The 26908-nt window shown below is 41.5% G+C and overlaps 1 protein-coding gene across 1 annotated transcript; it reads right to left on the bottom strand.

The window, feature by feature from the left end:
* Positions 1-1424: 1424 nt before the first annotated feature.
* LOC120807396 (synaptoporin) lies at positions 1425-25789 on the bottom strand. Its single transcript, XM_040159399.1, has 6 exons — positions 25683-25789; positions 25480-25545; positions 5294-5418; positions 4023-4221; positions 3624-3815; positions 1425-2867 (listed from the first exon to the last, which is right to left on the bottom strand). The coding sequence occupies exons 1-6, from the start codon at positions 25698-25700 to the stop codon at positions 2616-2618; spliced, it is 852 nt and encodes a 283-aa protein (XP_040015333.1). The 5' UTR covers positions 25701-25789; the 3' UTR covers positions 1425-2615.
* Between the last annotated feature and the right edge of the window lie 1119 nt (positions 25790-26908).

Here is a 26908-nt window from a genome sequence, read left to right as displayed (position 1 = left end):
TCGTCCTCCTTCCTCAGCTATTTTTCACTGTGCAGGTTCCTCTCATTTTCCACCTCCTGCACTTTCCTGCTCCAGCTTTCATCTCTCCGAGCCAGCTCTCGTTGCAGGCTTGCCTCCAGTGCCTCACACCTGGTCTTCCACTGTTCCTCGCTGCCCTTTAGCTCTTCATCTTTTTGAGCGAGCAGGTCCAGGCAGTCTATGTGGGCTTTGGTTCGAGCTTGCCTTTTTCTGGTGACTCTTTGAAGGAGCTCATCTTGCCTGAGCCCAGCTGTCTTACTCTAAAGGGATCAGCCACTACAGACTGTAGGAAATGATCATGGCACTGATGCACTGCAGCCACAAGATGGCCTCATTATAACAGTCATTTTGTTTCTGCTTTCTCTAGGCAGTTATTTTGTACAGTATGCCACTATTATTATAACCACTACCACTAATAAAAATAATGATAACTTTCATATGTTTAGATCTTTGTGCTGCATATAAACTACAAATTAATTCAATATAAGGGAAACACTGTGCAGATCTTTGGGCCTCTGCGTCTCTACACAGTATGTTTGATTTCGTACAGCTTAGTACGGTTTATCTGTGTGGAGGTGCAGTGTACTTAGAAGCCCCCGTCTTGTTTGACAGAAGTTCCATCACATGTGGTGTCACTGCTCCTAGTGCTGGTGTCTACTTGAGAAATTATGCTGCAATGGGCTACATCATTGTTTGATAGATTCGGGAGTTTCATTGCACATTCAATTCCTTCAATATTTCATGTAATATTTTCCCTTCGCATGTTGTTCTTTCCCACAACAAACGAAATTTTATTTTCCTGTGAGAGCATCCCTCTTGAATCTCAAGGTCGCTCATCATACCCATGTTATACTGACAAGCTAATCTGACAAAACTGCGACAAGGATATGGCTTCATGGCTTCAGGGAGAGGACATGCAGTAACAATGCCTCTTAACTGCATGAATTAGTAGGACACGGAGGTTTTGCACATAAAGGCTCATCTTGTCTGGAAAATACTGTACATCGCTGTTTTGTGATGACCAACAGAAAGAGCAACCAATTCAACCGTTCACTCGCTGCTTCACATCGTACCTGACAGACTCTGAAGCATCCCTGTTTCTGTGGAAACCAAGGACACAGGTCAAAGGTCAGAAGACCAGAAAAAGAGCTCAGAGAAAATACGTGAGATTGTGTCATTTATGGACAAATTTGTGCATCTTTACTCGCATGGATTCCTGTAAAATATGATCCACGCTCAGTATATGGACCTGTACACATTTATCATGGACGTCAGACTATGATACATACCTGGATGTTCAATCTGCTTTATTACACTGATGCAAGCCACATGCTTAGGAGGTCAAAAAACAGGGTTGCACAAGTCATATTAATGTAAACAAACAGCAACCGAGCATTATCCTTTGACTATTACTTTACATGAATTGCACATATTTTTTTTAAAGTTGTACAAACCTGAATAGTTATTTTGAAGTAAACAAAAGCTTAGTAATAGCTATGTACACATATGCCCACTATTCACTGTTCTTCTGTTATCACTGTGGTACTGATGTCCTTTTTTGTTGGGCTTTAAAAATGTAAATGGATACTTTGGACATGCTTTAGAGAGGTATAACTTATGTTTCTCATTTTCCAGTATTCTGAGGATAGCACTGCAAACAGTCACAGCAATTTGTAGCGAGAGGGGCAACTTGTAAACAACGAGGGAGACAATTGCCCTCTTTACATTATTCACATAAATGACAATGTGATAGCAAACGTGACTAAAAAAAACCAAAACCCATGGAATCAGAAACAACATGCTGCAATGGTTGCATACTGTACTTTTTTCTTGAACAAACCCTGGATAGTGCATTTTTTCAGTATGCAGTTATTGCTTTGGGTTTTTTAGTCTTACTGACATTATCAATGTCCCATGTCATGTGCTGGAATTTTTTTGTAACAAATGTAACAGAGAACTCCCCCTAAATTATGTTCTGAATCTATATCTGAATTAGAAATACCCATTACCAAATATAGTTCCTGTTAGATTAAAAAAAAGTAATAATACTGACCAAAATAAACTTTCAGTAATGGCTCAGGGCAGTGTGAATTTGTAAACTTTTAGAGGTAAAATGCATGTTTTTTTTTTTACTAGTGTCACAGAGAGCATATTAACACGCACATATACAACATCATGCACTTGAAAACTTGAAGAATTATACAAACATAGAGCAGTTTTTCCTTCCACCACAGAATGCAAACCAGTCTGAAAAAGACATCCAGTCTAAACAGTGAATGTCAGTTACCAAGCACAGAGAGAGAAACTGTCACTAATGTGTTTCAAACTACAAAAAATACAACATTCAACAAACAACACCTCTGAAAGAGAAGGAGTAAAAGACGATCTCTAATAATTTTGTACACTACCCAACAATACTTGTATCTACAATGGGTGTACTTGGACACCTTTGTCACCTTTTTTGTTTTTTTGCACAGACAGATTGATGACAAACTGAGCAGAGGACAAAAGTTAACTATACTTTCCTCCTCTCCTATCACCCCTGATTGCCCTGGTTTGAAATGCAGAAGTGCCGATCGGGAAAGGAAAAGGCACGGCTACATCTGATTGGAGTATGTGGTGGGCCCTCCCACCGGGCTGTACTCAGACAGCTGGCCGAGGTTTCCCTGGGTGTTGTAGCTCCCTGACTGGTCGAAGCCTCCCTGGTTGTAGGGCTGCTGGTTGAAGGTGTCGGCCTGTTTCTCAGACCCCCCGCCTGCCAACCTTGAAGCACCCTTGTGCCAAACGGTCTCCTTAAAGACAAACCAGATGTTTCCAGCCCACAGAACAAAGTTGAGAAACCCAAAAACCTGCAGAGACAGAGAACAGGAAAGCACAATATTAAACACGGGCCGAGCAGAATTTTAGTCAGCAATGCATGCTCATATTCTCGTATTTATATATCTTTTTTATTCTTCTGATTTTCTATTTTACTCTTCAATTACTTCACCATACTTTCACATACAAACTTAATGCAAATGTCAAAATATTATGCTTCTCTAGGAATGGTGTGCTTCTTTTCAAAGTTGTCATATTCATAATTTTTTTAATACTTAACTTTTTTGGCATGTATTTTTGTTTCACATCAATCTTTAACCTATTCAACTCCACTTCAGTTTCTTCATACTCGTTCAACTTATAATTCAACTGCTTTCATCTTTTACCACTCAAATGACATTTCAGCTCCTTTCAGTGCTCATACAATTGACTTTCTCTCCCAATTCTTTCAGGTCCCCGGTCTTCATCTTTGCTCAACTGCAAAAAATCTTCATCTCTTCAAACACACACAACTTCCACTGTTCACACACAGTTTACTCCAGCTGCTCTCAGTGCTTACACTTCAACTGACTCTGCAGCTGATACCTTTTTTTTTTTTAGTTTATACACCCAAACTGGCGCTAAATTCTTTCAGGATTTCAAAATCAATGATCAGTATTTCAACTATTTCAAATGTTTCAGCCGCAAAATTTCAAGCACACACACAGTTTCTTCAGATAAGTGTAGCCTTTTCTCATTTATTCATTCATTCAATCTCACTGTCTGGGACAGACATCCCGGAAACCTACCACTGAGGTGTTGAGTCCGGACCAGCGCGATCCGTGCACAGAGCCGCACTTGTTGGTCTGGACTTTGCAGGCAGAGATGAGCATCTGCACCTCATCTGGATCAGTGGCCACTTTCACATCAGACAGAGCCTTTGCCCAAGCCGAGGAACTGACCAGCCACATGAAGGAGAACACCACAGTCACTACAAAGTCCTGATGGCATAGACGAGAGAAAAAGTTCAGACATAAATAGAAGCATGAAAGAAAAATATGTTTGTCTCTATGTTGGGGCTTCTTTTGTACAGATATCTGATAATGTGGCTTTATATGTAGAGTCAGCACAAGATGTCAAACAGAAAAATAAGAGAATTTAATAGTAATGTTATAAAAAGGTTCCAGGTCAGAGGCCGCTATACTCACAATGAGCGGTCCCCGGCTATTTTCATGGTACTTGTTCTGGAAGAAGATGTAGACGATGGTGGCCATCAGGGAGTACAGGAAGGCAAAGACCGCAATGGTGACGAAGAACTCTGCGGAGGATGAATAGTCTCCAATGAGGAACACGCGCTCCCTCCTCATGCCCTCACACAGGGGCGCTTCAAAGGACACCTGGTACAACCTGGCACACAAATCAAACGCAAATCAAATCCGACTCTTTACTCAGAATGGTGTCTGGACGACTATATGTTTTACCCAAGTAGGTATTGCAAAACATAATCAGGTGGTTTTTCTGTGTTGCAGCACTAAGACGGGATTCTGTGATATCTGCTGACCTAGCATATGTAGCAGCTGGCAAAGACTGGTAAGCAAGTAAAGTGACAACATGTTTGCAGACGATATCAGTTAAGTTGACAATTGAATTCTTTACAGATTGCAGCTGAAAGGAATTACATCCATTTAGTTGTATAACTTAAATTTATGGAAGTGAATGCCTGAAAACCCAAATGTTAAGTTGGTGGTGTCTAGAAATACAGTTTCAGTTTTATCTGCTGGGGTTTTGAATTATCCGTGTCTACTTCAACATGGTGAAGGTAAATTCAATTTATTTTGCCGTGTTCACAGCCTTAACAAATTACTTAATTAGAACTTCTTGCTTTTAAAGAAATGGTCCCACGTACACCTACACAAATTATTTTTGAATTCAGTAACATGGTGTCACAGATACCTGCAGGCATCAGGCTACCGATCTGGAACTAATGATATTGCTTTCATATATATATATATATATATGTACTATGATGGCACCACTTTAAAAAAAAAAGAAAAATCTCTATGACGATTTACGGTCCACATCGCGAGGCCCATAACTCTAATGTATTGTAAAGCTATAAGAACATTTCAATGTATAATAATAAAAAAATATGTTGTTATATTTGCTGCTCAAGGCACATAAAACAAATAGTTCGGCTTTCTATTCGTCAGAGTACAGACAGGTCCCAGTGATGCTTTAATAATTCTAATTGTAATGATCTGTAAAACTATGTCTGTTCTTTCAAAATTCAAATTTCAAAAGCTCTACACACTCTGCCTGTGTGCGTAACCAGGAAAAGAATGCCATGCAGGCAAAAAGACACCGAACACCGACAGGAAACACTGGGAGCACTGGAAGACCCAGTGTGATTGGCATCATCATGTACCGTGTTAGCGTCAGAGTAAACGCAGCTTCAACACTATGAATGAAGCCCACTTACCTGAAAGGATAAGCAAAGTCGATGCCAATGCTGAGGTTGCTGCTGGCTTTCTCCATGCAGTCCACACTAACCCGCAGCTGCCCAGAGTAGCCCCCACATGTCGCGAAAGCAAAAATGGCAAAGAGCTACACAAAGAAATAAAAGACAAAAATCAGATGCCTGCTATGAAAATGGCTCTACAGTACAACTGATTTGAACAAAGCACATTTATATTGCCCCATTATCCAGACCAAACACCGTACTTGCATGTACACACAGTCACACACAGCCACTCGCGACAAGTTGATACTGTCAAAATGTCATCGGACTCACAGTTTTCTCTCTCATCCCCTCTGTATCTGTTTCAACATGCTGTTACGAAGAGGACCACTGTGAGAACAGAGGCATCGACTCTGTTGAAAAACATTATCAGATATTGAGCTGGCTGATAAGCAAGGAGGAGACAGGGCCTACAAACTACTGGGAATGAGATTTCAATGTTATTATTACCACCCAGGCCTTGAGTCAGGAGACAGTGCATTACTTTGTAGTACACTGATGTGCGGGCAGAGTATTAATCCCACTGATTTATTTATTTATTTTTTTACTTTGCATGCTGTTTAGACACTTTATTCCCTTCTGAAATCTGTAGCGTTTAGCAGATTATCAATATGCACTAGTGAGAGGTAAGTGAAATGATATCTGGACTCCAGTAAAGATGGTGGAGTTGCTGTCGAAGCCTGTAGTTCATGTGAATCAGCCACATATACAATGGGCTGTTTAGTATGATAACACAAGGTTTATGCTGGTGTGTGACAATACAAGTGTGGTATGAATTAAGTCCCTTGAAGAGTGCGTTGGCTCCATTTCGAACAGACCATACTAACACTGTCAACCAGGAGAGGTAACACCTGATCAGCCAATCTACATCTCTCTAAAGTGGATAATAGAGAATGTGTCTAACCATGGTAAATGTGCTGGTTTATTTAGCAGTTTTTCATTACAGCGATTAATATATCACAGTTGTATTAACTGGCTTTTGGCCACTCGGGGGCAGCAGAATATGCTGTAAACACAACACTGACATATTATCACTGTAAAAGTTTATGGCATGTTAGCAAGCAGTTGCTTATTTACACATCCAGCAGTTACAGAGCAACATTAGCATTCATTTGGATTCGTGCTTCTGTCCACCTGACAAACGTTAACTCAATATTTACTCTCCTTTTAGCACTGTTTTGCTCTTCCCCAACTCCCTAAGGGAAATACCTAGCTCTGTAGTTGCTATATGTTTCCCCATGTTCACCACCTAGCCGCTAACTGTGTATGTCTGTTGTTTTGAGATTGGGACAGTTGGGGTTTATCAGAGCTCGCTTGCTGAAAACAGCAGCCTGCTGCTTCGGCAAACAACAATGATTAGAACAGTGGGAGTGAGCCAAAACAGTAAAGTTGCTAGACCAAAAACTAAAACAATGAGCTGGGAGAGGCTAAAACACTTTGTATAGCTGAGGTGAACTGCAAAGTTGAGTAATAATTATCTGTGGGTTTGTCACTATGAGCAACACCTCTCAGTTTGCACATAATAATTTGATCCATTATTAATGTAAAAATATCGACAAGTTCAGCTTTAACAATATATTAACTGACAAATACAATAACTTTAAGAGTTTCAAATATTGTATGAAGAATTTTACACCTCAAAATGGAGTCACAGGAAACATAAAAATCGTAAGTGGAGTGAATTTCTACTTCCAAGCCCCGGTGGCAAACAGTGAGGATCAGCAGTCCCACCCTTTAAATACTTGGCTTACTCTCAACAACTTCTCTGCCATGAATCGAATTCAACACCAGCTGATAGCATTATGCCACATCAGCACATGGACTACAATAGCTGCAGTGAGTGAGTGGGCTGAGCTGAATTAGGACAGACAGAGTCTTGGAGTCTGGAGGAAGAGATCCCTGTTTGTGCTCCCTCCACTGTCACCCGATGATGACTTCACCACCACGCCTTTTTCAAAAACAGATTCTCCCTTGAGCATTTGCTTCATTTAAAATTGGCCTAATAATACTAATAATATTAAGCCCTGACTCCCCTAGGACAAAATCTATTCTCTGAAAATTTATACTGTATGCATATACACATCAGTACAGCAGCAGCAAAAAAAAAGAGAGGCTAAGAATAAGAATAATAACAATTAATCTGGCAAATAGAACTGCATTAGGAATGTAGTAGAGAAGAGAGAATGACTAGGTGATTACAATGAATCAAAGACAGAGTGCAGTCTTAAAACTAGTGAATACAGACTTCACAGTTCAGCTTCTATTACAGACTGTAAAACTTTGAAATGCAGTAACTCATTTTAATGCCATTATAACAGCTTGATGACAAACAGAATATCACATGTTGAAAAACTAGCCACGATGTTTGTTGAAATTCTATATCCCCAATAAAAAAAATAAAAAATAAAAAAAAGAAGAACTTACCGGAGCAAAGATAACCATACACATTGAAGAGGGGAAGATACAGTATAATCCAGCTTTATTGTGCTACAGGGCTCCCAGAAATGTTCTGATAATGAAACAGAAGCTGGAAGACGCTGCCTGAGGAACCGTGTGTGTGTGTGTGTGTGTGTGTGTGTGTGTGTGTGTGTTTGTGTGGCTGAATTTAAATGTTTATTTCACCCTATCTCACGTCTTTTCATTCCTCTACCATTCTACCCTCCACCATTTCTGGGATTATCCTGAGGTAAGAAAGAAAGAATGAAAGAAATAGAGAGAGAGGTGAAGAGGGAGGATCATGAGGATAGAGACAAGTAGGGCATATACTTATACCTGACTTATAACAATTACTTAAATGTATCTGAAGAGACAAAAAGAAATGAATCACAGTGTGGACTATTAGACAGGACTATGGCTGGCATGCAGTAGGTGTGTAGCGTATGAAACTCTAAAGGTTAATATTTCGTGCATAGTTTGCAAGCTTTGCAGTATAAGCCACCACAAAGAGCGATAGAAAAACTAAAAAAAAAACTTTCTTCGGAATAATGCAGATGACCCTGGAGTAAAACGGGAGGGGGGGCACGGGCCCCTTTTTTCCCCCTGGGGCCTCCAAGAGGGTTAATTTGGCATTCAGCATTTTAATGTTGTTTCAGGTTGAGGCAAAGCTGATTTTAAATTCTATATAAATTGTTTGGTGGTCTAGTTTACAACATTGGATCATATTTTATACGATCATTACATGTTTTGTCTGTAAGAGCTTGACCCCCACCGTAACTAGTAAGTATACCTGTCAACAGAATGCAGTGGAGTAAAAAGTTCAGCATTGCTTTCCAAAATGTAGTGGAATTGAAGTATAAAATAGCCGAAAATGGAAAAGGAAAGATAAAGTACCACTGATAAGCATTATAAATGATATAACATGATGAAAAAGATTAAGAAAAGGAATCATGAATCCAATAAAGGGATATATTGTGAAAAGCAGAAAAAAAACAGCACCTTAACAAGAAGCTCAAGACAGTTTTACAAAGCACATCACTGACAGCAGGCAAATCCAGCTGAACCTGATAACACCTACAATAGGATAATTAAGGCATCTGTTTTAAGACTAACTGAAGCAGATCTAGTTTCCTCACACACACTCAGAAACTTGGTGTTTGTTCGCCTTCACACGTCGGATGCTAAAACAGTAAATTAAGTCTTCACATTGTCACTTTCAATATGAACTTCTATACTAACCATCATATGCCGAGGGCATCATAGCGACGTTCTTTAAAAACAACTGAGAAAATGCATTTTATTGTGTGAGTTAGTTAAAGTACATTGGCATGCTCTCACTTTCTACACGTACAGTCCCTACCAGGGAGGTATCATTATGGAGGTGAAAAATTCTAAAATTGGAACAATATATACATAAAATATAATTTAATATAATTTAATTATAAATATATGATTTCATTACACACAGTACACCCTTACCCTACAATGAGATGAGATTATTAGGTACATTATTTCTTTAAACTGTTGCATGCAAATGTTGAAAGCGAAGCTTGGTACAATGCAAGTGATCTTAGAGACAAAGTGATGGTTTCCCCTTTTAATTTTAACCCCACTGGATTTCTGATTTTGTCTGAATCCACCAGGAAAAGGCAATGTAAGGAAAACACAGCAGAAATAATGTATTTGTAGGTGTCAAATTATTATTTGGAGAACGGAGGAGTGTGCATTTCCTCAACTCTTCAGTACACAGTGGGGTGCACAATCCCTAATTGGTATGGAGCCCTTACAACCTTAAATTCTCCACCTCAAGCTGCAAGTGCTGGCAGAATGGGAAATATGAGGTTGTGGCAGACGATGTACAATACAATATACAATGTAAATGTTCAACCTTAAGCCACATTGGTAGTTTTATGGGTCGTACAGTGATGAAAATCAAACTGATGTTTGGAGTGAGGATTCTATGTTTAAGGAAAACGATGGCACAAAATTTCACCTTGATTTTAACTTGAGGGGCCCGCTCACCTTATCTCGCCTTGAAATACTAATTTCTTCGACTTGCTGCTCCTGTCTCAAATTCTGTTCCCCCTTCCAATGGTGTTTCCCCATAGCTATGCCATCCATAGTTGGGGTTAGGGCTATGGCTGGGTTAAAGTTAACGTTAGAGGAAACACAAATCAATGGGGAAACAGTAGTTGACACAGCACCGGCTTTTCAGCAGCTGGTCAACAGGCTTTGGTGTCCGGGAAGTTAAAATTGACTGGAGCCAAAGTCAGGATCATATTGATAAACATGCCTCTACTTATAATCCACAAACATGAACATGCAGCAAACATATAATCACACACACACATCCAAACTCCAAACACACACAACGTCTTCCCTTAGTATGCTCTCCCTATCGCTTTCTCTCTCAGCCCAGTTTTCCATATAGAGTTCCTATAGCCTCAAGACTTCTCACAACCATGATCACCATAATCAGACCTGTCGCTTGGTTAGCATGTACCTCCTCTCTCCCATATTACAGGCAGCTGGACGTGCAGCTTGCCAGCAGCTGCGGAGGACATATCTATTTAGTTCCAAAGCCCCTCAGCCTCTCGAGGGCGCAATGAGATCGTTCAGCTACCCACAATCATCTCGAGAATATGAGCATGTTCATGAAGTACGTCTAAATTAAGTGTGTGCACGCTTGTCTCATGCACGTGTCTACATATGAATTTAACAGAATCCGACAGAATAAATATACAGACACACACAACCAACATGTCAGCATAGAGAATGTAACACTGATACACCGCAGATCTTGTATCAGTGTTGCATTCTCTGGGTCATATTACTGATGAACATGAGATACAACTCCGCTGCTATGCGGACAACACCTAGTTGTACATCACACAGCATGTACAACACAGGAAAACACAGCATGTAGTAAGAAGACTTTTATCTTGTCATTTGGTTTGTGTTTCAAAAGAGAAGACATTTTCAACTCTGCCAAGTTCAGTTGGACTGATTTAATTCCCTTGGCTCTGTCACCTCTTTCTGCTCATTGGCATGTTATGTAGAATCAACTGCTTCTCTGTTACATAATGACCTCATTAAAAACTACATTAGGCCTGATGACAAAGAAATAGACAGGGGAAGATCCAGCCCTACTGATTATTGATGTGTCCAAACTTCTATTAGCAGTGAAAAGGCACTGGTATGACATATTTTACATAGCTAAGAACTTAACAGTCCAAGACATGTTAGCCATTAAACTCATCTCATGAAACCTCGGTGAACTATCTGAAAGACATTATCAGACGCTTTATGCCATTTTGTGGCTGAATGCGTGCACTGAGGTTAGGACAAACCATCCATCATATCTCCATGTAGGGTAGATTCAAGTGCAGTGGCATAGCACCGTGAAGGGCGATGACTGAATCAAAATGGGATTTTTATCACAACTGAGTTGTTAAAGAGAACTGGCTGAAAATTTGATTGTTACATCATAACTCTGATTGTCACAGATGATAAATCCAGACCCATATGCACACAACCAAATAAGTTTCAGTAGATATGAAAAGGGATAAGTGTCTATTATCCTACCTTTTATATAGTTCTTGTCTTCAAGTTCAGCTGCATGGATAAGGTCAGCTCAGATCAAAGCCTAATGCTGTATGATAAGCCAAAGACTCCAATCTGCACCTGTTTTCTGCAGCTGCAGGCTGCAGTGGGATTTCTGAATGCTGCTTACCTGGCAGTCAAGGTGCACAGCTGGAACCTCTGCAGGGAATTCCTCTACTCAAAGGTTTTTTTTTTTTTATAAGTGATCCACTTTCTTTAGCTTTGGTTGGTTCTGAGACGTGATAGGCCACACGGAAACACACAGAAATGCGCTCATACGTGTACACACACACTTTCAACAAATTCAAATATGCACCTAAATCATATGCAGCTTAAGGATCTCATAAATACTGTACAGGCAGACTGTAGCATGTGTTTATCTGAACAAATTGTAGAAGAAAAGTGACCAGAATAAATACTCCCCTCTAATTATCACGAACTGCCTCAGATAAACATCTCTCGCTTTCTCTATCCCTCTCTCTCTCTCTCTCTCTCTCTCCTGCAGCTGTCTCCTCTCCCTGTGATTTTCAGCTCGGGTTTAGCCCCTCTCATTTCTGGCTGGGGCCTTTGAACAGGAGAGCGTGGCATTGTGGAAGGAGGGTGGGTGCTAAGCCCCCGTGTGTTTATCTGCCTCTCCCAGCTGGGCGCCTCAGGGAACAAGAGATAGAGAGGCAGAGGAGGGAAAGCAAAAGAGAGAGAGAGAGAGACCAATATGGAGAGAGCCAGAGAAAAAAAAGGAGTACAGGAATGAAAACCGTCTGCAGTGCAAACAAAGCTCTGAAACATCTCCCTGTTTTCCTTCTTCTCCACTGACCTACAGTACATGGAACTGAGGAGCCCAGTACTAATGTGAAGATCATAATTTGCTTTCAAACCAACATAAGATATATCTGCACTTCCATCAAAGATAAAAAATAAAACTTCTGATATTATCTACACATTTAAATGCGTGGATGTGGATAAGAGCGCAAGGATTGTGTCTGAAAAGAACTTGATGCACCACAGGCGAGGTTCGAGGCTCAAATGGATGAACACTGTGGAAGAGCGGAGGCTGGCTGAGGATTATGAAACTGATCCTTAAGCTTCAGGCTTGACCACCAGCAATCAGACCTACTGTCCAGTACAAACAGCCTCCACTATGGAAAAACAGGAAAACAGATAGGGTGTAGTGAAAATGATGAACTAGGGAAAGAAACAATTGAGAAAGTGAGGTGGACACAAAGGCAGAATATTTAAGGAATGGTGGCCCAGTAAAATTGGGAAAATTTGACTGTAAAATAAATAAAATAACAAGTGAAAACAGAGGGGATGCTTAAACAAGAGGACATGATAAGAGTGGCAGAGAGAGCGACGGAGGCAGCGCCAAGTAGGGAGGTGAGGATCACATTAAGTGGCACGCGATGAGCTGCACTTGACATTTCTGCAAAACCTCCTTGCAGATGCTACACACACACACACACACACACACACACACACACACACACACACACACACACACACACACACACACACACACACACACACACACAATGTCCACCTGCTCTATTCAAGTCAATAGGAATCAATGCAGTGTCAAGTGGCTGCCTCAGGAGGAGAAAAAAGGCTCAGATGTTCAGCCCCTCTCTCTGTCTGACTGGGAGAGGAAAAAAAAAATCTAGGACACTCTTTATGAAGACAGAAAGAAAGAGATGGATGAAACAGTGAGACAGAGATTGAGAAAGGGAGGCATAGCAAAAGCTACTTGTGTGTCAGGTATCAGGTATCAGGTATCAAAAATGAGTCCTTAGCAAGTTGCAGCTCATGTTTATGCTGTCCGGCTGTACCGGTTCACTTTCACTACTCTCCCAGCGTTGTTTATGGCCGCAACAGGTAGATGTTTTGGGTGAAAAACCTCTAAAAAAACCACCTAACACTACCTGCTCAGCACCAGCCACAGACATACACAGTAGCAACAAGCTGAAGAGAGCTAAAGAAACAGATATTTCCATCAAAGACTGGTAGAGACCAAAAACTGAGCTAAAAGACAGTGATTATTGGTCTTACATTATCAAGTGGCTAGAAAATTGACTCCAAATTAATACTAATGTGCTCCATAACTTCCCGATGTGTAAATAAACAGCTTTTTGCCGACAAGTTTGTCATATCAACTTGAAAGGTGATGATATGTCAGTGTTGCGTTTACAACTTGTCTGCACTGCCCCCAAGTGGCCAAAAACAAATCAGCTATTGCAGGTTAAAATTTTTCAAAAATAATTTCAAACGCTCGTCTCTGTGTCTAACCAAAGGTAAACATAGAAAAAAGTCACCTAGTTTATATGGCTAACTGCACAGGGATCTGCTAGCTGCCTGTTCATCTGCACACTCCAGTTTGTTTTCATCTGTGAGGCTGTGGATGGCAATATATTTTAGCACGTGTACATGCTAGAGAAGTAGTAGCTCACAGGAAAGGTCTTTCTTTAAAATGTTATTGTCTTCTAAGGAAATCCAAGAAACTACTGTAAGTGCAATGGCTGATTATACAGTGGACTACTGTGAGGCTGACCGTGAATCATTTCACTCTGATTATCAACCATATTTATTAAAAGCTGAGTACACAAGTGAGGAGCTAAATCACATAGAAAGATGAAGAACAGAGGCAGAGGATCATTCCGCAGGAAAAGATGGTGTTCCCCTTCTCCGAAGCTGACCGAGGGCGAAGCTTTGCTGCAAAGAGCACAAGTTGTTAAAATCTGTAAAAACCTAGACACAGATGAAAGTGATCACAGCTGTGTATCATCAACAAATTTGTGGCTCTGATCAACATTACCATGCCGGAGACGAAAAGACCCAGGCCAGCTAGACCAAGCGGTCAGCTGAGCTCCCCAATGCCGTAAGCAACGGCAATAACAGTCCATACAAAGCAATAAAAGTCTTTCAGGACACTTCTGTAATATCTGTTTATCTCTGAAATAAAATCATACTATATCACCAAAATTATAAGTAATGAATGTTTATTAATGCAGATGAATAGGTAGCTAGTTTGGTTAGCCGACAAGTTTCCCCAAAAGTAAATCCCAATGCACGTAGCTACAGTAGTTAGTTCCGGAGGCTAATTCCTGCGTTTACTTTTGGTGGGAATCAGAGACAACTGTTGAAATAATTAATGTAAAACTGCAGTTCTTTTGGAAAACGTTAGTATGTTTTATTTATGTTTTTTCCAGGTTATGCATTTTCCGAATCTCTATGATGTAGTTTGCACGTGCAAAGTTAGGATGACCTCTAGTAAGAATGGCCACAATTATGAGACTCATGTAAAAAAATACTGGAATTTTCCTCTTCCTTTTCACTTTAAAATTTTAGGTCAGGCAATTGGGGAAAGGGAGGCAGAGGCCGGGTTAGTGAGAATAATAGGATAACATTGGATGTGAAGACTTAAGAGGAAATAATGGATTAAACAAATGCCGGCAAAGTGGAACCTGAATGTATTGCTAAACATTACATCTCCAATCTGTTTGCATTCGTCATGTGTATTCATGCCTGTGTATTCATACAGTATTCATATTCTTTTACATGCCCATGTTTGTGTGTGCATGGCTGCATGTGTGCCTCAGAGTGTGTGCACCCTCTCTGTACATGTGTGTGTTTGAGTGTTTAAGGACCTAGATGTGAGCATGCAACGAGTATGTATGTGAACATAGAATAAAAATATCTCACTCTCTCCACTCAGGCAGAAGCAGTAGCCGCAGTCCACACACACACACACACACACACACACACACACACACACACACACACACACACACACACACACACACACTTGCTCTCGCTGCTTTGGGCTGCCAGTGTGCAAACATGAGCAATTTTATGCCAGCTACTTAAGCACAAAACAAAACAACAAACGCACATCAGAAATAAAAGCAGAGCGGGATGAGCAGTCAGATGCACGTTTGAACTGAACTGCGACATAACAGTGATGAGGGATACCACCCCAGCTGTAATGCTGGTTGAGATTTGGAAAAAAGCTTAATGTGAAATCTAGTTTTGGTTAATTTTTTGTTTTTAATTTACTTTAAAAAAAAAAAAACCCTTGTTCCCCATGAGAAGATAAATTTTAGACTTTTCAGTGAACACTGATGATACCTTACTGTTAAATTGGACAGAGTAAACACGTAAGATTAGAGGACACCTTGTCAATTACATCCTCACAAAAGGTTGTTCCTACTCATCAAATACATGTGGTCATACTTCACTGATATTGCGCTTGGCTGACACGTTAGTCAGAAAAACCCAACTACTTCACTGACCACGGAACAAGCTACGCAAAGATGTGACATCCACAAGCCTTCATGTGAAAGCTGTCTGATCTTTGCTTCGGTGGCAGCACCACAGAACAAAATCAGTAGCTAATTTAGCAGCAGCTAATCCCTCCCTGCACGGGGAGCATTCTGTGCCCTGCACAGCCTAGATTCATATTTCCCTCTATCTCTCTGCTCTCCCCCTCAGTAAGCTTGACTGACCACAAGCAAGCAGAAAATCTCCATTTATTTTTGTAACAGTGTCCCTTCTTGGTGCTCCTCTTCTCCCCATAGGGTTTCCATGGCTACTTAGTCAGGTGACCTAGCTGGAACCCGGCCCCTGTGCCCGGCGAGGAGAGTCAATGCACTGTGTGTGTGTGTGTGCATATGTGTGTTTTTCTATATGGTGGTGGGTTTACATATGCAAATATGAAATTTCCTATAAAGAATCTAAATCTGGAGAAAAGGGAAGGGATTATTGGAGGTCCATGTAAAGGACCAGATTTGGATTGGGGGCCAAATTAGTGTAGTGCAGTAATTAGTGCAGCTGGTTTTGATTTAGTTTTAGGCTGAACTGTTTTCATGAAAATGAGTATTAATTTTAGTCAAATTTTAGTCTATTAATTTTTGTTTTAGTCTAGTTATAGTCAACAAAAACTAAAGACATTTTGGTCTGGTTTTTCGTCAGAGACTTGTTCGTCTCGCTTTCGTCATACATCTTTAGTTTTTACGTCTTGTAAGCTTTTTGAATCTACAGCTGTCGCCATCTTTGTGCAGAGTTACCATGGTTACAGATGTCTCCCGTAAGGTGTCCGTGGTACTCTGCTCTGCAGTAGTACACAGACCGACTGACCTCAGTAAACCCAGTAGGAACTGAACCGATCTCTCTAATCTAATCTAGTACAGATGTTGCTGTTGACCTGGCATTACTGCAGCTACCTGTGGATAATGTTACATCCACAGCAGTTGATAGTTACATTAGTGCAGCTTTTTATAAATGTTGGTGTGCTGCCTGCATGTTTTTTTGTATTTGTCGCAGCTGTTTTCTCACTGCCTCTTGTCTAACTCTCGACGGATTGTTGATGAATTTATTTCATAAATCTGTTTCTTCCAAGAACAGGTAACATCAGATAACATTATTGACAGACATATAACTCTGTTGGTAGTGCAACAGGTCAAGCAGCTAAATCATCATCTGAACAAGAGCTGTTTTGGGCAGCAGAGGAAACTGTTTTACTAATCAGGAGCTAGAGTGTGTGATTCCACAGATGAAGTTTGTCAAATAAAACTTTACATTAAAACTTGTCCATTTGTCCGTCTTTCACATTATCAATTAGTTTTTAATTCATTGACAGAACATTTTATACATTTTCTTATAGTTCTCTTTTTTAAAGGTTACTTTTTGTTTAGTTTTAGTCTTGTTTTAATCTCAATTAATTATAATAATCTTGGTGTGTGGTAATATAAAAACAGAGCGACACAGTCCATTTTTATATTCTCTTGTCCGTGTACATGCTGTCTCGACACCTGTGTTTGAACAGACATGTCCACCTACAGGAGAAGACAGGCTAACCTTTCCCTGTCTAAGTCACAGATGGCGGGCAATCATCCCAGGATTGTGAAGGAGAAAGAGGTCCAGCTCTGACCCGGTGGGTCATGAAAGGCCACGTCACTTTCGGGAACTCATCGGCTACCACAACCCAAAAGCCCACCACACTTATTTTAAGATCACATCATTACTGGAAATGGTGAGATTATAGACACTTCAACAAAAGTAACCAATTTTTTGTGTAAAAAAATATATTTTTCTTTTAATTTGAGCACTTTGTCAGCACATAAATTAAAGTGAATCAACAACTTTGAATTCTGTATTCCAGATCCAAGCTACAAATTGTATACTGTGTTTAGGTTAATTCCGTGACTCTACGAGCTAGCAAAACCTCCGCCTAGTGACTTTGTACTGACAGATATGATTTCATCTGTGGACGGAAAAAGAAGTGAGAGAGAGAGAGAGACAATCCGTGATGCTAGACAATGGAGGTCAACAAATATCCACTCTAATTGCTACAAATACAAGCAACTATCTACATGTGCTCAAGTCAGTATTAAACTACACTGTGTCTATCAGGCCTTTGTTGAACTTCAGACTCTTCAGTGTCTCCTGGAAGACATTCACAGTGTTTTGCTCAGTTGTGCACATGAAAAGTGCCACAAATAATTGTGTACAAAATGAAAATGAGCACTAGAGCGAACAGTTCAAACCCAGTGTACTTTCTCACCTCCGAGCAGCTGGCCACTAATCTGATGTTGGAAAAGTGTGGGTGTGTGTGTGTGTGTGTTGGTGTGTTTGGGGGGGGGGCTTCGGATGACATCCAATTGTCCAACAAGCGCTTTGGACCGAGTATAAAAAAACTCCATAGAAGCTTAAGGTTCCCTGCTTTGAAGTGTAGTAAAAATTGTGTTGATAAAAAAGCATCTAATTCTGTATGAATCAATGGTTTTGCAGATGTTTTGCAGAGTTGACTGAGGAAGGAACATCAGACATAACAAGCGGATGCAGGACACCGAGATGTTAAAATACATAGTCCAAGCTTGGTGCAATGTCTTGAAGCATTCAAGAAGTGTATTTTTCCCCCCAGCCTCATGCCCCCTCATCAGGAGGAAATGAGGGATTTCAGAACTGAAAAACAGATCTTTGACTTGGCAAGTCTCTTGCGATATCTGTCAACAGCTTTTGCCAATCTCTCTGCATCTCCCTCCTTTCATTGGTTTCCCTTTAGTGTGTGTGTGTGTGTGTGTCTGTGTGTGTGTGTGTGTGTGTGTGTGTGTGTGGGTGTGCGCGCGTGCTTATTCCCCTGTCCAAATGTTTATCATAAATATTGTGCAGAAATCTGTCAAAACCCAAACTATAACACAAGGTGATAGGTCAATTGAGAAATAATACAAAATGTGACAGACTAAAAGAAAAAAAAAAACATGGAGAAAGAGAAAGAGGGAGAGAAAAAACTGAGATGGCTTTTGCAAAGAAGAGATGCATTTAATTTAGCCAATTCCACTGCATTCAAAATCCGTTTAATCTGTGGTGTGTTTTACTCATGTGAGGCTTTGCTGTATTTGCATAACTACATAGCAATTCTGGCCTGTCTCACTTAATTTTGCAGTTGTATTCATTTAGTGTCATTTTTGGGAATTAGGGTTCCAATTCCAAAATGTAATTGCTTTGTAATACAAAAGATGTTGGCATTAATCAGAGAAACATTTTTGATTTCATGCTTTCGTAAGACGAATTTAATAATAGGTATCAAATCAAAAGCACTTATCAAATGCATAAAACGTTTAACTGACTCTCCTGGATTTAACGTGCCGTGATCAGCTGATCATTTCTCTAAAGAGTTGCGACTCTGTTGAACTACAAAAACACAGTTCACTGGCAGTCGTAGAGTGATGTGATGGAGCAATGTGTCTTTTCACCCACGAACAGTCTTTGGCAGAGTACAGTCAGCAGCTTGGAGAGAGCACATTAACCAACAGACCAACGTTTCAGTGAAGCTATTACCGATTTAACTTTAATTAGCAACAGTCGATATAATCTATTGCAAGTGACATCGGCCATTTTAACCAGAGAAAGCTAGAAACTTAAATCCTGCCAATGTTACCAGCATGTTTTCAACATGGACTTTGCTAATAACAATAATGAGGAGAGAAAAAAGGGTTTGATTGGAGATTTGTTAGCGTCCGAGCTTAACGAATCCAGGTGCTTTGGTAACCAGGAACTGGATCCAAAATGGAGGCTACAGGAACCCAACCCTACTTCAGCCCAAGTTTTTTGACATGGTATCATATACATAGCAATTACTTACATTTTTTAAAAAGTATAAACATAAAAGCCCTTTACAGGAGTTTTTACATGTGAAAACAAATCATCTGGAAACATAAAAATCCACTGTAGAAGCGTTTTCAACCAATTCACGGAATTTTAGCGTTAGCATTAGCATACAATTTTTTTTTTTACTGTCTGAAATCAAGGACCCATTGTTTCAAAGACTGCTGAGAATTTCAAGTGGTAAATCTGCTGCCGTTATCATCGTAAACCACTGCGCGAGAATGAAAAGCTCGACAGGCATAGCAACAATAAGGAAGGAGAATATAAATATATTTATTTTATGCTTGAGTAAATTCTCCAGACAGGTCCAGGCAGCAGCTGAAACCCTTGTGACCAACCATCTCCTGTTGTGGCACAGGTTTATCTGGCACACACATAAACACACACGGTGCTCTGCCCACCCCAAGGCGCAATAAACTGGCACACAGTAAGGTACCGAGGATGACATCATAGGACAGTGGGTCAGTCCTGGGTTTTGGACGAGAGGAGGACCCTTACTCATAAATTACACTCATGATGGACTCGTTCTTTGTGAGTCATCAGCCCGAGTTTTGCTACAGTACAGGAAACCACTGAGCTGATACAGTACATGTAAATCTGCACTGTGTGAGATGATACAACAGCCACGACAATGCTTTGGCGCATAACAAATACATGTATATCATTTGCATCATGTGCTCAATCAACTGAACAGTTTTGCTCTCTTTCTCCTTCCATCTCTCTCTGAAACACACATATACATGAAGACACACACACACACACACATACACACACACACACACACACACATGCAGTGAAGAGTTTGGGCACATCTCAAAGGACAGCTTCTGCATGAGTTGGTCCATGCTGGAGAGGAGGGGACCTTACAGCTGTTTGGAGCAGAATATGCCGGCCGCTGACAGTGTGCCAAACAGGCCAAGAGCTGCATGCATACACACACGCACACACACACACACACACACACACACACACACACACACACACACACACACACAGACTGAGCCATAATACCCTCCTCTAGAATCTCCTGCAGACACGGCTGATTATGCATTTGCCTTATCCTGGTGCCGACCCAGTCGTGACTGAAGCTGTGGGAAACCTACTAGTCCACTGCAACGTCTTGACTAAAGTTACAACAACCTTTAAACAACCTTCTGTTTGTCCACATGACCAGTTAGCCATACAGTTGAGGGTTCGTTATCATTAGCAAAGTAAATGTCGAATCGCTGCCTGAACAGAACTGCCTTTAATGCCTGGAGGCAGGTGAACAAACCGAACTGACTGACGTGTCTTTTCGCTGGTGTTGTAATGTGCAAAGAAATTCACTGCAGGCCTTTGCTTAATGAAGCATGATTTCTATAAACACAGAAAATATTGTTTTCATGGTTTTACAGACTCTTCACAAGTGACTGCCATGTCAGTCTAAGGTCAGTTGCATGTAGCATTTCAGGCTGGGAGAATGATGGTCTAAAAATAAACAGGGGCCACATTTAAACTTTAGGTACATATATACATATACATTTTAGGGCTGCATGAGGCCAGTGGTCAAGGTTTTAGCTAGCTACGAAAATGAATTAATGAATTAATGACTTAACAGACATGCATAATTACATACATACTGTATATGCATGCATGACAACGCACATATGCACACATACAGACAGTATAAATCTTTCTTCATGACCATTGTTGTCTATGTCCAAATAACTACAACTTTCAAGCAGGAAAATGTGTGTCAACCAGAGGGATATCCTACTGTAGCATCAACACACAGGTGGTTTCCACGGCAGCTACGATTTACTTGTTATTTTCGCCATGTGTTAATACTCAGCTCATAATTTCTGTATCCTCCGGTGTCTGACGCTGCCGTTTGAGAGGCGTTGTGTCCCAGCTGGATGTCAGTTGGTGGGGGACAGTGGGAGACTGTCCCTGCAGGCTCCTCACTCCTCACATCCAACCGGGACCTAAGACTGGGACAACATGTAAAGCTTGTTTTGGGTTTGTTTTCTTTTTAAATTTATGGTTATATTTGTCTGTTTCCTTTTTAAAAAATATTGACTGTGTCATCCACTGAATCAGGAATGATCCCTGTTACTTTTATCCTAGGAATTCTCTTGATTTGTTTGTAAAGTAGCTACGTGAATAGGAAGAGGAGACTCTTTGATGTGAATTTTTAATACCATTCAGAAAGACTCCTTGTAGTAAGATAAAATACTCTGATGAGTTAAAAAAGAACAACAGTCCTAAAACTCCAGTGTAGTTTGAAAAAAAGACATCAGATGCTACATCTGTACCTGCCAGAGTCTCCGGAGGCATCCCGAGAGTCAGAGCTGAGCCGGAGTCAGGACTGATGTGGGGCCAAATGAGGGCAAATAGTAGACTTACATTATTTAGATTCCAGATGGAGGCAGAAAAAGTGAGAGATCCTTTTCCTCTCTGGTATTACAGAGGAACAGCCTGGCCACAACTACACCACTGTAGGTGCTGCAGAATAAATCAGAATACCTGGGTCATAATTTGAATTGTTTGCATGTTTATGAGCCCACTGGCCGGCAGAGACGTTGGAAAAATGTCCCTCCTTTTAAGGGTGAGGGAGAAAAAAAAGAAAAGGTCACTTTTATAACAGTGCCGTGAAGATGCGGAGGTAGCCTGACCTCGTGATGTTTGCGTGTTTGTTTGTTTGTGTGTGTGTGCGCGCGTGCGTGTGTATCTCTGTGTGTGTGTGTGTGTGTAGGGGAAATTGTAAAATTAATTGGCGCTTGCATAAGATCGTGTATGATCACATCTAAGTGAGCTCTGCCAGGTGATTGGTATTTGTCACTGGGTGTCACAGGACGGTGTGCAGTCATGCTCACACAATCACACATGCTACCCTCCACCAAACACACAAACACGCACAAGATGAAGACACACAGAGGGAGCTATGACAGAGTGTTATCTTCATCATACAGATGGCACTTTGGATCATCTGCTTTTCTGGCCCACAAATATCTGTGTGAACACACACACAAACAGCAAAAAACAGATGCACTCGGGAACTCACCTCACTGATAGACATCTGCCCTATCTCAGCTAAAATGTCACGTGTCTGATGAGAGTGAGTTTGAGTGAGGTTCATGCCCTTTGCATGTCCAAAAAGATACATTTTTAAAAACCCTGCTTTTATTTGATTTTCCTGGAGCAAAGAGCTCTGCACATTTGATGGAATTTATAAAAGTGAGAGAGACGAGCATTCTCTCTCTCTCTCTCTCTCTCTCACACACACACACACACACACACACACATGCTATCTGCGCACAAGCTGAATACCCTCATGGCTACAGTAATTTCTCTAAACTCACATCAAAGTAAATCACTTATCTCTTTTTGCCTCTAGGCTTCTCTGCAATGTACAATAAACACGAGAGTCTACGAACGGCACCCAGAAAGAAAAAGACGTGGTAAAGCTGTGATTCAGTCAGAGCTAGGACACCCCGTTCTTATTGTTCATTCCTGTTATATCATTTCAATTGGGGTAAAATGGGGCAATTTTTGCGGACGAGCGCAAAACGCACAGGGTTGGCACAACGCATCCAAAATACGCATAATTGAAAAGCGTCACAGCGGTTTCCGGTGTCATCTAGTTCCCACGGAGCTGTAAATCCTGACATCAACTTGAGCCATTTAGTCACGGTGAAACGGATCACAGTCAGGCGTGTGTGTGTGTGTGTGTGTGTGTGTGTGTGTGTGTGTGTGTGTGTGTGTGTGTGTGTGTGTGTGTGTGTGTGTGTGTGTGTGTGTGTGTGTGTGTGTGTGTGTGTGTGTGTGTGTGTGTGTGTGTGTGTGTGTGTGTGTGTGTGTGTGTGTGTGTGTGTGTGTGTGTGTGTGTGTGTGTGTGTGTGTGTGTGTGTGTGTGTGTGTGTGTGTGTGTGTGTGTGTGTGTGTGTGTGTGTGTGTGTGTGTGTGTGTGTGTGTGTGTGTGTGTGTGTGTGTGTGTGTGTGTGTGTGTGTGTGTGTGTGTGTGTGTGTGTGTGTGTGTGTGTGTGTGTGTGTGTGTGTGTGTGTGTGTGTGTGTGTGTGTGTGTGTGTGTGTGTGTGTGTGTGTGTGTGTGTGTGTGTGTGTGTGTGTGTGTGTGTGTGTGTGTGTGTGTGTGTGTGTGTGTGTGTGTGTGTGTGTGTGTGTGTGTGTGTGTGTGTGTGTGTGTGTGTGTGTGTGTGTGTGTGTGTGTGTGTGTGTGTGTGTGTGTGTGTGTGTGTGTGTGTGTGTGTGTGTGTGTGTGTGTGTGTGTGTGTGTGTGTGTGTGTGTGTGTGTGTGTGTGTGTGTGTGTGTGTGTGTGTGTGTGTGTGTGTGTGTGTGTGTGTGTGTGTGTGTGTGTGTGTGTGTGTGTGTGTGTGTGTGTGTGTGTGTGTGTGTGTGTGTGTGTGTGTGTGTGTGTGTGTGTGTGTGTGTGTGTGTGTGTGTGTGTGTGTGTGTGTGTGTGTGTGTGTGTGTGTGTGTGTGTGTGTGTGTGTGTGTGTGTGTGTGTGTGTGTGTGTGTGTGTGTGTGTGTGTGTGTGTGTGTGTGTGTGTGTGTGTGTGTGTGTGTGTGTGTGTGTGTGTGTGTGTGTGTGTGTGTGTGTGTGTGTGTGTGTGTGTGTGTGTGTGTGTGTGTGTGTGTGTGTGTGTGTGTGTGTGTGTGTGTGTGTGTGTGTGTGTGTGTGTGTGTGTGTGTGTGTGTGTGTGTGTGTGTGTGTGTGTGTGTGTGTGTGTGTGTGTGTGTGTGTGTGTGTGTGTGTGTGTGTGTGTGTGTGTGTGTGTGTGTGTGTGTGTGTGTGTGTGTGTGTGTGTGTGTGTGTGTGTGTGTGTGTGTGTGTGTGTGTGTGTGTGTGTGTGTGTGTGTGTGTGTGTGTGTGTGTGTGTGTGTGTGTGTGTGTGTGTGTGTGTGTGTGTGTGTGTGTGTGTGTGTGTGTGTGTGTGTGTGTGTGTGTGTGTGTGTGTGTGTGTGTGTGTGTGTGTGTGTGTGTGTGTGTGTGTGTGTGTGTGTGTGTGTGTGTGTGTGTGTGTGTGTGTGTGTGTGTGTGTGTGTGTGTGTGTGTGTGTGTGTGTGTGTGTGTGTGTGTGTGTGTGTGTGTGTGTGTGTGTGTGTGTGTGTGTGTGTGTGTGTGTGTGTGTGTGTGTGTGTGTGTGTGTGTGTGTGTGTGTGTGTGTGTGTGTGTGTGTGTGTGTGTGTGTGTGTGTGTGTGTGTGTGTGTGTGTGTGTGTGTGTGTGTGTGTGTGTGTGTGTGTGTGTGTGTGTGTGTGTGTGTGTGTGTGTGTGTGTGTGTGTGTGTGTGTGTGTGTGTGTGTGTGTGTGTGTGTGTGTGTGTGTGTGTGTGTGTGTGTGTGTGTGTGTGTGTGTGTGTGTGTGTGTGTGTGTGTGTGTGTGTGTGTGTGTGTGTGTGTGTGTGTGTGTGTGTGTGTGTGTGTGTGTGTGTGTGTAGAGCTAGGACACCCCGTTCTTATTGTTCATTCCTGTTATATCATTTCAATTGGGGTAAAATGGGGCAATTTTTGCGGACGAGCGCAAAACGCACAGGGTTGGCACAACGCATCCAAAATACGCATAATTGAAAAGCGTCACAGCGGTTTCCGGTGTCATCTAGTTCCCACGGAGCTGTAAATCCTGACATCAACTTGAGCCATTTAGTCACGGTGAAACGGATCACAGTCAGGCTGATTGCGGATACGGTCCCTCACACACACACGCACACACACACACACACACACACACACACATACACACCATCATCATCAAGGTGCAAAACCCAACACATGTGGATAAACTTTAAGTTTCACCAGTTTATCAAGACAAAACCAGATGTTTACTCAGAGCAGGAATACTAACACCACACACACACACGCTCATCACACCCTGTGTTATATAATTCATGTATGTACTTACACTGCACAGTGAAGTTCTTGCATGCAGAACACACCAAAGTTCCAACTCACCCACTCCAAAACGCGGATAAATCCCAGGGGCAATTTTAGCACGTGAAACGTCCCCGCAGATGCAAGCTGCACAAGGCACAGAGGGGGGGGGGGATAACAGCGTTCTCATTTCTACCACCAATTAACGACACTTCGGCCAATTTAGCCCATAATTACTCACATCTCTGCGTCAAAAGCATCTCTCTCTGCGCTTATGTACGCACCTGGTTAGCGGTGTCCATTTCAGCAGGAGGCCACTTTCTTTCTCACTTCTCTGGCGGTGTGTAAACAATCTCAAAGCACAAGCCAAGAGCCGATTGATGTGTCCGTCGCGCGTAACAGTCAGGGGGCTCTCGGGCTGTGATTCCGCCTCCGACCGGAAAAAGCCGAGCCATCTTCGTTTTTTTTTGTTTTTTTTGTTTTTTTTCCTGAGGGATGAAATTTGCCATGGAGACAGGCAGGGATTGGACTCAGCAAAGAGGAGTGACGCCTTCATTTTTTGCAATTGGAGGGAACAGATTTTTCTTCTTTTTTTTTTAAATCTATTTGGGTTTTTATTTTTATAACTTCATTTTTAAAAAAACTTATTTTCATTTTGAAATCTAGTGAAATCCTCTGGTGTCCATATTTGTTTGGGCTTAAGCCAAGAGTAACTCGGGAAAAGAAATTACATTTGCATTATTTTAAGTAAATTCGACTGCTACAGGCTACGATAGCAGCAGCCATCGGGAACCCACATATTCTCTAAAATTATATTCTTTTTGTGTGTTTTATGATGGCCAGGCCGTTCCTCTGTAATACCAGAATAAAATAGCCTATAGTATCCTGATCAACTTTATTTAATCAAACTTGACCAAATGGAAAAAACTAATGTTGCAAAATACCCATGACAGGTTTGGAAAAAGCCCACACCTCTGTAAGAAAATTCATGTTTATGCTGAGAAGGTGTCATTTTGGCCTTAATTTCATAGTTTGACATTTTGGGAAATACACTGATTCACTTTTTTACCAAGGGCGAGATGAGAAAATCCTTGCCCTCGCTCTATACTTAACGCACAGACATGAGAGTGGTATCTACTGTATGTTTTCATCTACGTCTCAGCAAGAATGCAAATACGCATATTACCAAAAATGGCGAACTGTTCCTTTAAACAGAGTTCATTTGCAGAGCTGAGTTCAGAGTAGACTGACAGGCCCACTTGTTACCTGCCAAACTTTGGAATCACAGCTCCAAAGCAGCAAATAAATCACAGCATCTACCGCACTGAAAACGTGAAGACTGTGTGTGGAGACTAACATTATGCAATCTTTGACAACTGGAAACAAACCCACTTGTGCGTGCACGCAAACACACGCACACACACACACACACACACACACACACACACGCGCGCGCGCAGGTAACTTTGTGTGATGATCCTGGAATGTTTTTGTCTGGTTTCTCTGTAGG

This window comes from Xiphias gladius, chromosome 21 (assembly GCF_016859285.1).
Source record: "Xiphias gladius isolate SHS-SW01 ecotype Sanya breed wild chromosome 21, ASM1685928v1, whole genome shotgun sequence".
NCBI lineage: Eukaryota > Metazoa > Chordata > Actinopteri > Istiophoriformes > Xiphiidae > Xiphias > Xiphias gladius.
Note: the sequence above shows the minus strand (reverse complement) of the source record. Positions and strands in the feature narration are given on the sequence as shown.